This window comes from Rhinolophus hipposideros, assembly GCF_964194185.1.
Source record: "Rhinolophus hipposideros genome assembly, chromosome: 2".
Classification (NCBI taxonomy): domain Eukaryota; kingdom Metazoa; phylum Chordata; class Mammalia; order Chiroptera; family Rhinolophidae; genus Rhinolophus; species Rhinolophus hipposideros.
In genome coordinates, this window is record NC_138048.1 from 41680832 (window position 1) to 41695892 (window position 15061).

Sequence of the window (15061 nt, forward strand, 5' to 3'; positions counted from 1 at the left end):
TAAGAGAACTTAAAACAGTAGATTGACTAATAGTAATCCAAAGACCAGTGTAGTGTATTTCTAACCACTTCTTTGCTTAGTTTTCAATGTGTTTCCTTCACGGTCTTTCTTGTGGCTCACCCTGTGCAGTTTGTGTACTTGCTGAGAGCTTTATCTTTGTTTTTGCTGAACTCAGTTTTTCCGAGACCCTTTCTCCTCATAGGCTCAGTTTCACCTGCCATCTGCAGTCGGCCAGTTTCGGTCACAGAAGAGGCCACATCTACTTCCTGGAGGCCCTCTGGGCAGAAGCATGCAGTGGTGTCTCCTCCTGATCTGGGCCCAGGGGCTGAGGCAGGCTCCCCTCCTTGCCTCAGGTAAGAACTGAAAAATCTATCCTGGAACCTAAGGCAGAGGGAGAGCAGGGAGGAGGAAAGGGAGGCTGGGAATGAATGCTACACCTGTCTGTGGGAAGGAAACCACAGTTTTCAGAGTCCTGTGGAATTCTCTCCTCTGAGAAGGAGGCGCAGTCTTGTTTTGGGTGGCAGATGAAGGATTTGAGGTTCTGCGTGCCTGGTAGGCCAACCCAAGAAAAGAAGCAGGGAGAGAGAAAGGGATGAAGGAGGAGGAATGATCAGTTTGCTTGTATAAGTTCATTCCTGCTCCATTGTCCTTTCTTAATGTCCTGAAAGAAACTTCTAGAAAAACATTGTACACTTTCTATGGATCAAAATGTCTTCTTCACAGATTCTAGAGATTTTACCATCACTGATTGAATTTATGTTAAGTCGATCTCTTTCTGTATTAAAAGGGGACATAAGTATTTAAAAACTGTAGTATAAATTAATTTTTATGTTACTTTCTGAACCATCTGAGGGTGGAGCTATGCCCAGGGGTTCTGGGGGTGGTAAGTACTGAAACGGTGGTTTACCTTGAAGAAACAGTTTCTCTCCAATGCTCCTCTCCTTTGGATTTCATGACTTTCTGGAAGGGTTTTCCAGGCATCCCAAACAGTAATCAACCAAACAGCCAGATTTTATTTCAAAGAATAATGTGTCCAGCCCAGAACCAGGATGCTGGAAGATGCAATAAAACAGAAGCAGTGGCTGACAGGGTTTATATTCGAGGCAATGAAAATAGTCCATGAGCTGGGCTATATTACAGCAGCATATCCTGAGAGGATGGAGGGCTACACCATGCAGCAATTATAGTCTATATGGGGGACTGGCAGGAGGGACTGGGAGACTGTCATTCCAAAAACCAGTTCTGGCTTCAGAGCCCCTTGGAATTTCTAGGGGAAGGTTCAAGGCCAGCTATTGACCCAGGACTCATGCAAGCTTTTTCCTCTTCCATAACAGCTGTGACAGGCAGAATAGTAACCGTGGGGAACATTTCTGCAGAGGAAGGTGGCTCTGTCACCTTACAATGTCACCTCTCCTCCACCACTGCCACAGTCACTCAGGTCAACTGGGAGCAGCAGAACCAACTTCTGGCCATTCATCATTCTCAAAAGGGGTGGCACGTCGTCCCAGCCTTCAGGAAGCGAGTGGTCCCCAGCCCCAACCTGGGCCTCACCCTCCAGTCGCTGACCATGAACGACACCGGGGAGTACTCCTGCATCTATCACACCTTTCCTGATGGGATTTACAAAGGGAGACTCTTCCTGAAGGTCCTCCAAAGCTCAGGTACGCCCTTTGCAGCAGAGTGGTTGATGACCCTCATCCTCTGGGATAGAAAATGTATACCTGCCGAACACTGGGGAGCAGAGTCTTCCAACCCTGTCTCACATTCGTAGTACTTTTTAAATAATGCTGATGCCAGCACCTTATCCCAGACCAATTCAATCAGACTCTACGGGCAGAGACTGGTGGTTCAAATTGTGCAGCCAGGATTGAGAACAACACTTTTGGGTATAAGAAGGACATCTATGTGTATTTACTAGGAAGACCAGTTGATAATGTCATCTGGGAAATATTCTCATTTATTAGTTTAACATCAATCACGCAAATTAGAATTAGCCCCTAAGTTTATAAAGCATTAAAGCTGGTTAAAAACAAAGCTATGTGCTAAGTATAAATGTATCATAACTTACATTTTTGTGTGCTTCCTAGTTTTCAGAATGCTCTCATATTCATTATCCACCTGGACACTTAACAGGTCGCTGGAAGGTGGGGAAGGGTTATTATCATATCTGAGAGACAGTACAGCAGAGTGGTTGCGAGCTCAGAATGACGCCAGACAGCCTAGGTCCCAAACCTGGTGCTGCTGTTGACCTCAGATAAGATTAGTTAGCTCCTCTGTATATGGGTTTCCTCATCTGTGAAATGAGGGTAGATGTAAGACCCTATGAGGCGTTCATGTTGGATTGAATTACTTACTACAAGAAAATGCCCTTAGAACAGCACCTGGAATGGTAGGTCCTAAGTAAGTGTTAGCTGTGAATACCATGCATACCTGACTGACGAAGGTGGGAGCTGAGGCTTGGACGTGCTCAGAGCTTTAGAGCTGGTTTTAACACAGGCATTCTGGTTCCTCTAAATGATACCCTCAGGACTTCTACTCGCTGCCATCAGTTGTGTTGGAGGTTAAGTTTTATGAGTGAGCAAAATATATGAAACTGAGAAGATAAGAGTTTGCCTTAAAGTTTCTTTTCAAGTGTTACCTCTTGGGTGGTCCCGACACAGGCCAAGGCTGCATGTGGGGAAGAGCCTGCATGCTTTTCTGGTTCTGTGCACAGTCTCTCGGCAGCCCCACTGGCCCCCTGCAACTGTGCTGTCCATGACACAGTGCTCCCCATCTGCCTTCTTTCCCCACCGTGGCCAAGTCAGGACACTGAGGCTTCAGGGCCGAAGGAACATGTTCTGGGGGTTTGGGCTCCCTGACCTCTCCATCCTGGTACCACATAGGGACAACGGGCTCTGCCCTTGTCCTAAAGGACTGCATTCCTTAGCCAACTTTTTGGCAATTTAAGCCCTTAGTTAGAAGGAAGAGAGCATGGCTTCTGCTAGACCCTTCTCCTTTCAAGACTTCCCTGGACACCAGGTTGTGCCCCAGCTCCTGGGAAGGAGGTAGAGATGAGATGAAGCAGCCCAGAAACCCCTCACCTGTAGCACAGCACACATCCGGGCAATTGTCCTATTTCTCTCACTTTCTCCTTGGATCGACTCTCACTCATCTCTTCAAAACTTCCTTCCTGCCTCTTCCTCCTTCCAGTTACATTTTATGTCTTAATAGAAATTCACTTGTTCATTCTTTAACTCATATCGCAAATATTTATTAAGTCCCTGCTATGTGCCAGGTGCTAGAAAACAGCAAATGAGAAAACTCCAGAATCTTGCTCCCTCTGGGGTCTCACAGCCTAGGTAGGATAAGTGTTAGAGGCTTAAGCAGAAAGGTCATTTCTTTCTTTACTTTTTTTGTACTTTAATTTTATTTTAATCTTTAATTAAGTTTGTTTTACCGGTATGATTATAAATCCGAAGTTTAATAAAAGAAAGTTGTTCATGTTTCTGTTTTTTTCCCCCCTCCTGGATGTTATCATGTGTTTCATTTCATGATTATCACTAAAAGTGATTCTGTCACACAGAGGAAGAGCGTGTCAAAGTGGTCCGCTCTGGTGTCAAATGTGGGAGGTATACCAGTGCTTGAGAGGTCAGTGTTTCCTGGTGGGCCAGGCAGAGGCTCTACTGTCCAAAGAGCTGGGCTTAGAGACTCCAATCTGTGGTTGGAGAAAGGCGTGGCCAACGCCCACCTCTGTGCCTTCCCTGGGGAGTGGTTGCTCTTGGCTTCTGGCCTCAGCCCACTCCCTTTATTTTGTCCTCCCTCTAGCGTCTGAGCACAGCCCTGGCTTCCAGATCCCATTGCTTGGAGTCTCACTGCTAGTGGCCATCTGCATAATAGTCATCGTGGTGGTTGCATTGGCTAGAAAGGTAATGACTCTGGCTGCCCAGCTCAGTCATGGGCACCCCACCCCTGCCATCCTGCTCCTTCCAGATCCTCTTTCTGTCCAGAGAGAGACCTAGATGTGATCTCCCCCACTGCTCTTTGTGCCTTTTTCACAGTCCTTGTTCAGCTTTTTAGTGAAGTTGTTTATGCTCCTCTTCTGTCCCTTCCATGTCTGGGAGCTCCTGAAAGGTGGGACCTGTCCCCTCCTCATCTTGCTGTCACCTACAATTCCTACTTCCTGCCTGTCCCTTAAGCCACTCCCCTGGGCGTTTGATGCGTCCTGGCATCTACTCTGTGCTAGGGACTTTTGTACATTAACTCATTGAATTTAGCAGTCCTTGAGTTGTTATGGGCTACCCAGCACTTCCGTTACATTAGAAATAAAGGAGGATCAGTTTTGGGACAGAGCCAGGAGTGCAGTTTCCAGGCCCTCGGCCTCACGAGGAAAGGTGCTGGCTTAGGTAGTAAATGGCCATCAACTGTGATTGCATGGCCATCAGCTGTGGCTAGTTGGCCGTCAGCTGTAACCAGTGAGCCACTGGCCACGAATATAACTGCTGTGTCTACGCTAGCAAAAAATGGGGGTGGCTACGGTAGCAAGAAGATGGTGGCTGAGCTAGCAAGAACCGATTGCAGGTAGCATGGTTTGTTGTAGCTAGCAAGTGGGGTTGGTTGGCAGAGAAGTGGATGGCAGGTTGCGAATAGTGTGGCTCCTGCTTCCTGTGTCTCCAACCCAGTCTCCAGTGAGAATATAGTGGTGTGACTCCCCTACCTATGGCTCCGTGGGTGTTCCTTTTTGGCCTCACTATGTCCTGTGTTCTTATGTGGGGAGCGGGAGCTGAGACCCCGCCTGACACCCTGCCTGACACATGGCGCAGCGAGCAGTGTCCCCCACATGACAATCAGACACCCCTCTTTTCCTGTCAAGACCCTGATATAGGAGACTTGCCCAAGGCTTGAATTCAGCCTTCTTTGAAGTTCTGTCTCTCTTACAGTTAGGTCCAGTGCCTGGTCTTCAGTACTGAAGAGAAGTGTTTCTTTAAATGCTGCCGAGGAAGGCCTATGACTCTCACACGTTGCTTTCAGTTGCTGATAGACCTATCATTTTCTCTCATTAGTGCACTAGAAGAATTTAGCAAAAGTCACTCAATCCCACAATCCTAATAGTCGCTACTCATCCCGCCCCGTACTTCTCAATGTCAGAGTTGTTGCATCAGCTCATAATTCCCTTCCATCTGTGTTCTATCCCACTTCACCACCCGTTGTAGAGTCTGTGTTCCCATCCAGCTGGTGAGGGATTTCCTTCCACATCCCATCTAGAGCCATTCCCAGGAGCAACTGTTTTAGATCAGGTTGCTGGAAATAGAGACTGACATGTGAATTCTGGTGACAGGATTTATTGGGATAGCCTCTCAGATGAAGGATAGTGAAGGAAGTAGGATAAGGCTAAGGGAAGAAAGCTCAACATGATCTCATCTTAGCTGGAGACTTGGTTGAAGCAAGAATGGTATGCAGAGTAGGTTCCCCCTGGGGGTAAGGGGCTGACCACTTAAAAACCCACCTCAGTCAGTCAGTGACTGCTGGCTGCTCACCAGGGAGGGTCCAAGAGCAGTTTTCCAGAGCAGGGTCAGCTGTGAGCCGCTCACAGCCTATACTCCCAGGGTCTAGGGCAGGGGTGTCCAAACTGCGGCCCACGGGCCAACTGTGGCCCATGATCCATTGTTAATTGGTCCGCAGCAAACTCCAAAAATATATTTAGTTTACTTAAATAAACCAGGTGAGGCAATACGTACTTCTCCTCGAGGGAGTGGCCCGGCTGTTTGTGTATTTTACCGCATATGGCCTTTGGTGAAAAACATTGAAAAAAGTTTGGACACCCCTGCGCTAGGTGCTGGGAGCAGTGCTCAGGTGGAGAGGATCTGAGCAGAGCATCAGAGCATTCCTACAGACCCCAAGAGTCAGTAGCTGACAGTATTTAGGAGCATGGCCTTTGGAATCAGACAGACCTAGGCATGGATCCTGGCTCTACCACATGAATAGCTGTGTCACCTGACCTTGGTAAGCCTCAGCTCCCTCATCTGCAAACTGGGAATAATTATGGTGCTGCCCTCATAGGGCTGACTTAAGTCAAATAATTCAAGTGAGGCACTTGGCACTTTTCCTGGCATGTATTTATAGCAATTATTCTTATAAATATGTTCTTATAAGTATTATAACTATTGTTTATCATAGCACCTCATCACACGTAGTGTTCAATAAATATTTATATTGCATGGATCAATGATGGCTAAATGAATGAATATTATTTGCTAAGCAGCTATTGGCAAAAGTGTTCCCAGGGGAATGCAGACTGGTGCAGCCGTTATGGAAGGCAGTGTGGAGGTTCCTCAAAAAATTACGAATAGAATTACCATATGACCCAGCAATCCCTCTCCTGGGTATCTACCCAAAAAATTTGAAAACATTTATACATAAAGACACGTGTGCTCCAATGTTCATTGCAGCTTTGTTTACGGTGGCCAAGACATGGGAACAACCAAAATGTCCTTCGATAGATGAATGGGTAAAGAAGTTGTGGTATGTATACACAATGGAATACTATTCGGCCGTAAGAAAAGATGATATAGGAACATTTGTGACAACATGGATGGATCTTGAAAGTATAATGCTAAGTGAAATAAGTCAGACAGAAAAAGCAGAGAACCCTATGATTTTACTGATATGTGGTATATAAACCAAAAAAAACAAAAGAACAAGACAAACAAATGAGAAACAAAAACTCATAGACACAGAATGGTTTAGTGGTTACCAGAGGGTAAAGGGGGTGGGGGGGAGAGATGAGGGTAAGGGGGATCAAATATATGGTGATGGAAGGAGAACTGACTCTGGGTGGTGAACACACGATGGGATTTATAGATGATGTATTACAGAATTGTACACCTGAAATCTATGTAATTTCATTAACAATTGTTACCTCAATAAATGAAAAAAAAAAGTGTCCCCAGGGGATCTTCTGTGAGGTAAAGGAGAGAAGGGCTGTCCAGCTCCGTGACAATGACTGTCAACCCCGCTGTCCATGCTCCTCAAACTCTTCAAGATGGCGATGTTTATCCCAGCAGTGCATGAATCCCAGACTTGTTTTTCATACTGATTACAAGTACAGAGTGGCCTGTGCAGGGTGGAATGCCAACGGGACAGCTGAGTGACCCAGCTCAGGCATATTTACACTTCCCAGAGGACTTTTGGAAGCCAAAAGAGTCCTGAGACTCAAAGGCAAGGGTGGCTCGTCTAAGAATGGGGACAAGAACACACCAGCACCAAAGGTCACATCGGGTCTTTGAGAACGAATTGGGTATTCATATTTTACGGATGGATTGGGTTGTGATTGACAGGGGACGTCGAACTTCCTTTAAGCACAATATCAGCATGACCTATGATCACCACTTTTTTTCTCCTTAGTTTTGCTAGATAAGGTACAGCCACTTCTACTGAAAAGGAATGAATGAAACAGTACGGGAGGGGTACTACCTGACTCATGTGTGTGCTTCTGAGACTATGGCCTCTCCCCAGGCCCATCTTCTTAGGGCCTGCAGTTTTCACATTTGTTCACGGTGTACATCCGTGAAGCCCCACCCCCCTTCCCTCTCAGCCCCCTGTATATTTATGCACTGCTGAGCTTGATGGTAGCCAATAAGGGTGCTGCTGTTTCTTATCCTGGAAGCAGTGGGGGAGAGCGGAATGAAATTTAGGTTGTTTGTTGTTATTTTCCAAGCCTGCCTGTGGCTCTGTGTAATTCTGTCATTCGGACCTATCGTGGGGGTGAGCAACCTGCTTTGGAGCTGTGTCCAGTAAGGCTGAGAGGTTGTCATCTTTGCATTGAGTGATAGTGAGCATTTCTTCTGCTGTCCTGTGTGTGCTTGCTGTGTTTTGATTTCCTCGCCTTTGCACCACAGTCACCTATGATGCTCTCATATTGATGTGATGGCTGACTTCATGTCCTTGATTTTCCCAGATTTCACTGTCCTGGCCTATTGTCTCACAAGGGCAATTGTAGCTTTCTGACCATGAGTCCCTACTTTGATTTGGAAAATCTGGTTCCTTTGGTATGGGGCTGTAGAAGAATGTGTGTGTGTGTGTGTGTGTGTGTGTGTGTGCGTTTCAGTCCTAAGACACACATGGAGCATCTGTTATGGGCTCTGAGGTTACAAAGAGGAACATAGTACAGAACCTTCCCTCAAGGAGCAGACAGTTTGGAGAAGACAGAGGGTAAACAAGGACATTCCAGACAGCATTCAGTGCTACAACAGAGAACATCCAGGATCATATTCTGGTACATGGGGAAAATGTAGCTCTCTAGGAAGAGAAGCCTTCGTGGACAGCGTGCTTTGGAGATGAGTCTGGAGGACTCAGTAGATAACTTTTTCAGGGAGCTACAGGGAATGGACGATGGGTGCAACATATACAAAACTGGGGAGGCAGGAAACAATGCCTGGCATTCTAGAAACTGTAAGATGACAGGCAGCCTGGCTGAGGACAAAGAGCATGGCCTGAAGTCAGACGAACCCAAGTCAGAATTAGATTTGTCCTAGGGCAAGTGCCTGCACCTGCCAGTGCCTATTAGCTCATTCAAAACAGAAACTTCAATGGGGGGGGGTGTTGCTGAGATCACGTGAGAAGCTGGCCCAGTCCGAGCTCATGGGAGAATCTCAAGCAGTGGGAGGTTTCTGGCCTCAGGCCCATCCCACAAGTTGCGGAAGCACTGCAGAACATGGAGCTGCAAAGGTGACTGTGACCACATCCCAAAGGGCATTTTGGGGGGGCATCATACACAGTCCTCTGTGGGGAATGCAGTTAAGTTATGGACTCCCCCCGCCCCAGAAGAATGCACAATGGTTCTTGTATAAGTAAGCAGTTTTACCAACCCCCTAAAGTCCTCCTGTGGCTCCTGTAAACAGTGGGAGCCATCGAAGGGGTTTAGGCAGAAGCATGGCATGATCCAACTTCCTTTTTGAAAGATCACTTTGCTGGGGGCTATGTGGGAGTTGGATTAGAGAGGTAAGGGACTCCAGAGGCGGGTGCGTACGGAGGTACAGGTGAGAGATAAGACATGGAAGTAGGGATGGAAAAGAGGGAATAAAGTTCAGAGCCGCTGAGGAGTAAAATTGGATGGGCTTTTATGGCCAATTGGAGTTTAACATTAGCCTCCAGGTTTCTGATCAGATGGTGTGACAAACCAGGACAGAGACTGTGGGCACAGGAACAGTTTGTGGAGGAGGGAATTTGATGGGCTGCTTTGAGACAGGTTGAGTCTGGGCTTGCTGTGGGTCCTCAGGTGGACGTCTGGGTCTGGAGCGCAGGGCAGGAACCTTGGGCAGATTTGGATAGAGATTTGGGAATCCTGAGAGGAAAGAGGGTGGTTGTGGATGTGCATTTGGATGAAGTGACTCAGAGAGAGTGTTGAATGTGAGAAAGCAGTTAGCAGAACCCTGGGAAAACCCTTTATTTGGGGAGCTGATATGTGAGCAGAAAAAAAAAGGAGGAGGGCGGGCTAAAGATGAAGGGGAGGGTTCAAGGAGGAGGAGGAGAACCAGGAGAGAGTGACACCATGGAATTTGGGGAAGGAAAGTTTAGAAAAGGAAGAGGTCAACAACATCAGGTGCAGGAAAGAGTAAAGGAGCAGGGGAGGCGGCCTCCCTAGGCTTAGCCACTGGAAAGGAATGAAGTATGGGGCATGTTGCATTTTGTGTAGCAAGTGTTGTTTCAGTGGGATGGTTAGCACTGAAATCTAGCTGTGACGAGGTTGAGAAATTAAGGGTGAAGGAATTGCTCCTCATAAGAACACAACTTTGCTTCCGTGTGTGTGTGTGTGTGTGTGTGTGTGTGTGTGTGTGTGTGAGAAAGGAAAAGAGAGGTCATTATAATTATGCAGTATCTTGGGGAGTAACTTTTGAACAACATCTCTACATACTGACTTTGTAGTTTGTTTGTTTTTAGAAGAAATTTCTCCGAATCCACTCTGCAGAAAGTGGCCTCAGGAGAACGCCATCTGAGCAGGAGGAACAGGCTCCCCCTGTGCTGTCGTCCCATGGAAGCTGTGTCCAGGCAGAAGCTGTGCCTGCCAGCCTCTGCCAAGAGCAGAGGGGAGATGACTATGCCGAGCCCCACGACTACTTCAATGTCCTGAGTTACAGAAGCCTCGGGAGCTTCAGCTTCCCAGCAGAGACTCCTTAGTTCCCAGAGGCATCTTCGGAGAGACACAGCCTGTGTTTGTTATTACAGATGGATGGATAAGCACTCTCCATCACTGCTCTGTGTGTGTGTGTGTGTGTGTGTGTGTGTGTTCGGTTGAGTGAATGAATGTCATCCCCTTCTCTGTCTGTGTCTCCTGCACCCTTGCCTCCCGTTCCATTGTGGCAAACCCAGGGTGAGCCGCTTGGGTCTTGATTATGAAGGCGACGTTAAAAAAAAACTGACCTGGTTTTGAATCTGGCAGTTGAGCTGCTTCCGTGGCTCCGAGCAATGCGTTCCTCCTTACAGCACCGGGCAGAGGGTTTGGGCTACAGGGTTTTGTGGTGACTGGTGGTGATGGTATGACTGCAGAGCCACGCTCATCTTATTTCTCGTTGCCATTTTCATCAACCTTCACAGCTTCAGGGCATTCTATGAATCACGCATGGCGCCAGCTTGTGCGGGGATGACGAAACCATGGTCTCTAGTCTCAGTCCTTTAAGAACTTACAGTGAAGTGGGGAGACAATGCTGACGTGGAAAGTTAGTACAGAGATAAGGACACGAGACATGTTTGGGAAGAGAGGTTGGTTCGGTGTGAGGTGGTAGGGATAGGTTTATCTGTAGTGAAGTGGCCTAGGAGGGAGCAGGGGACAATGAGGCTGGTCTGGTGAGAACTGGAGCTTTGTCCAGGGAACTAGCAGAAACTAACATTGGGAGTGAAATCCCCACAAGGAAGACCCAGGTGCCAAGGGTCACCATGAGACTTCAGATCTTATTTTCTGGGTAGGTGTTTCAAGTCTCCTTTTGTTGGATATACTCAGAATTCAGTGATGGCCTGATACGGGGGATTCTAGGTTCTTCCAGCCATGTGTGGGGGAAGCCACATAAATAGTGTATGTGTGGGGACTGCATCAGAGCCCATGGGCCGTGACTCACCGATTCTCTATCAATTCAGCACAGTCTTTGAATAAAGAATCTGTTTCCCACTAAAAGGAAAACTTAAATTTTAAAAATAAGGATTCTTCCTTTGAAAGAAATAAAAAAGTGAGAGAGGGTTTTAAAAAATTGTACACCCTCAAACTAGTTTCTCTGACCCCATAAATTCAGCCCTGATTTCTTAGTGCTGGGGTTAGTGTGGCATCTGAGCTGCTCATTTCTGTTTAAGTGACATTTATGCTTTTATCCTCCCACCATCTCTCTTAGAGGGATGAGGAAGTAGGTTGGTATACAGGTGGTTGATTTTTTTTTTTTCACGGGCATAGAAACTGAGAGAAAATGTGAAGCAAGGCTGTCTCTTGCCAACCATTAGAATAAAATATTGCCCTGCTCTCTAAGAATTAGGCTGGTTGAGCAAGAAGGCAATTCAACTCCTCCTCCTCCTTGGATTTTTATGTTTCTCCCTTTTCTACCAAACAGGTGTGTAGTTAGGAGCAATGAGCTGAAATCTGTCCAGAGTGCCAAGTTTTTCTGAAGAAAGCTATCCATGTAAAATGCTGTTATTTGCTATGGCAGTTCACAGCAGTTTTCTTACAAAACGAGTGCAAATTGGTTGGGAGTAGAACGCAGAATTGGAAATGAATTAAGAGGTAACAAGAAAAAGGGAGTGGAGTTTTGATTTGATGGCGATGTATGTCGGGCTGAGGTAGACTGAGAGTTGGGTGTTATTTAACATGATTATGGTAACTGGGAAACATTTACAAATACCATTTGGATGGTGATAAAAATACAGAAGGACCCATAGATTTTGCAAATGGGTCAGGTTACTAAAATGAGATTGAATTCAACAGAAAATAAATTTTAAAATGGAATTCAATGAACTAGATTTTCCTCAGAGAACCAGAGGAGACCATCTTGTAAAAGCCAGATTCCCGGGGACGTGCACAGTCCTGTGCAACAGCCTTTCTCTGCCTAAGCTATTGAGCACGTGCTTAGTCTGACTGAGATATGCTGTGCTGTAAGTGTAAGGCACACATCAGATTTTGAAGACTTCACATGAATAATAAGAATGTAAACTATCACTTAGTAACTTAAAAATACTGATTACATGTCAAAATGGTATTTTGAGTATACTGGGTTAAATAAAATATATTATTACAATTAATTTCAACTGTTTTTTTTCCTTACTCTCTTAGTGAGACCACGGAATAAGCTAAACTTACCTATGTGACTCCCATTATATTTTTATTGGACCATGTAGCTCTAGACTCTCAACCCAAGCCAAGACGCCAGGCACCCACCCTGGGGAGGGTGTCTATCTCTGACTGGGGGTCTCTGTTTCTCTCTCATTCAAAATAGGGTTTGAGAAGGCTTTCCCCTCTTATTATAGCTTTCAAGAAATATATAGGAAAGAATCACAGGGGAGATTGAGGTAGGGGACCACTCAGTGCAGACAGGAAGAGACCCTAAGCTCTCTTGGAACCCCTCTTGGTTTCTCTGACAGGAGAAATCATTGAATGAGAGTTCAGGGAGAAGTAAATTTACTGATTCCTTACCTCTTATCATTCCACATTTTAAGCCTGGACATATAGAGTCTGATCTGTAATCCAAAGAATTATGCCGAACAAATATGAGAAATTTTGAGTCATGGAGTTTGAGGTAATCTTTATGAGTGGACAGGGCCATCCCATGCAATTTTCTTTTAAACATTTTTTTTAAATTAGTTTCAGGTGATTTTATTTCATGACTTGTCCCTTCTTACCCACTGAGCCCCTGGAAATGAGTCATCACACACACTCAGGTTCTCAGAGATTCCATCAGTGGTGAGCAGGATGGGCAAGGCAGCTGAGTGTGCTGCATACGAATGGCAGTGTTCTCCTGGGCATACCCTCCCCCACAACGAGGAGGGATCAGCAGCAGGCCGTGGCTGCCAGCTGTGGGGCGTGAGACTTGTTCAGTCTTCTGGTTCTACCTAGTCCTGCTTTAAGGTTGTAGCTAGTAATCCCCACCTCTTCCCCACAGCACACCTGTCAGGAGGCCCAGGAGAGCCTTATGTATGCAAGAGCTTGAGCTTTCTGGAAGTCTGAACTAGATACTTTGATGTGTCAGAGAATTTATTAGAGAGTCCAGAACATACACCATCCAACAGAACTTCCTGTGATGATGGAAATGGTCTGTGTCTGCGCCATCCAATATGGCAGCCCCTGGCCACATATGGTTATCGAACCTTGAAAAGTGACTAATGCCACTAAGAAACTGAATTTAAAATTTTAATTTTAATTAAACCTAAATGTAAATAGTGACATGTGACTGGTGGCTAGTATATTAGATATCAAAATTCTAGTAATTGCCTTGCATACGAAGAAAATACAGAGAGGTGTGTGTATAGGTCATGTTTCTTCCTGGCGGTAGCTCTTTCAAATATGTAACATCTGTAGAGATGAGCTTCTTAGTATAACAGAGCTGTCATTGTCTTCAGTCTCCATAGTTGTGTTTACAATTAAGTGTATTTCAAGACAGGGAGACTTTATAAATGATTCATCCGTTCCAGGTGGGCAGAGTAGTGAAAGATTTTGCAGTTGAAATACTAGGCAAATAGTGGGAGAACTGTCTTCACTTTGCACCCCGCAGTGCTGGGGTGCTGCCCTCAGAAGGTCACCTGTGGAGCAGGCAGTACACTTCGTGGGCAGCTACTGAGTGTCAACAAAGCATCGCCCAGTATATTAAATTAATGTCTTTATTTAACCTATTAATTTCATAGAATTACTTGCACTTTGTACTTGCATTTTTAATATGTTTTTAAATTTACTTTTACTTATTTTTATTTTATAATTCTGATAAGAGCTATAAACATAATAGTTTTACCTGGTTTTATGTTTGAGCATATTTAAGAAAGAGTATAATAAAAATAATTATACATTATTTCTAAACATCATAATAAAAATAATCACAGATCTTTCCTATGTGGGGCAGTCTGTGAGAAGTATTTTTTTTTCCTTTGTAAAGATATATACATTACTCAAGTGTGAGACATACCAGCATGGTGTACATATCACTGTATTTTAGAAAACTTGATTTCAAGTGCTAGTTTATTGTTGTATATTGGGAAAAACACATATTTCTGGACCTGTTTCTATAAACTAGTGTAACGATAACTACTTCACAATGTTTGACAGGGTAATTGTGAGGATAGATAAAGTAAATGAAAGAGAACTTTATAAACTGGTAAGTACCATATGAATAGCCCGTGTGACATTTACTATTATTATAGCCTGTATATAAACCACAACACAATATTTCAACGGGCAGAGAAGAAGCCTCAAGAGCGTGGGGATGGTGCCCAGAGAGATCAAAGCCTCTGGGGGAAGTTGCCTGGCATCGCTAAGTTGTTGCCAAATCAAATAGGGACAGATCACGCATACTGAAAATGTCTTCTTCCTCTTTATTTTCTACTTCCTAGAATAACGAGTGAACTTAGGGGTTCAGTGACTGAGTTGCAAGAAATCAATATTTAAACTCACAGAGATTACCTTTCAACCCAGCGTTCTCCTTAAGACTCTCCCCATCCCAAGCCCAGGCGTAGGTAGTTTTGTGTTGCTCACACTGGTGAAAATGTTTGTCAGTGCCCACCTCCTCCAACCCAAAGCCTGCACGTCCTTGAGTCCTCAAAGTAGACTTATTTCTTGGACCCTTTCTTGATTTACCCTGCTCATGAATCTTTGTTAGTTTATAAACTCCCATGACAATGAGAGTTTGAATAGTACAATCTAGCTCGTGATTTTATACGGATTTTATACGGATCTTTATGTCTAGTTGTTAGATTTTAAGGCTTTCTGGGGCTGAAATAATTTGCTCCATTTGCTTCATACACTGCATAATGTTGAGTGAACTATAGATGCTTACTGAAGACTTAGCAAATCTAATTCACCAGGGACAAATGAGATGTAAGTCTTCATCACACTAGCAATTGCTGT

The 15061-nt window shown here is 45.1% G+C and overlaps 1 protein-coding gene across 1 annotated transcript; it reads left to right on the forward strand.

Moving 5' to 3' along the window:
• Positions 1-289: 289 nt before the first annotated feature.
• On the forward strand, positions 290-10152 carry TIGIT (T cell immunoreceptor with Ig and ITIM domains; the record flags this gene model as incomplete). The annotated part of the gene is made up of 4 exons (XM_081078949.1): positions 290-353; positions 1335-1661; positions 3805-3905; positions 9916-10152. 4 exons carry the CDS (start codon positions 290-292, stop codon positions 10150-10152), a joined length of 729 nt encoding a protein of 242 aa, XP_080935075.1.
• Positions 10153-15061: the final 4909 nt, after the last annotated feature.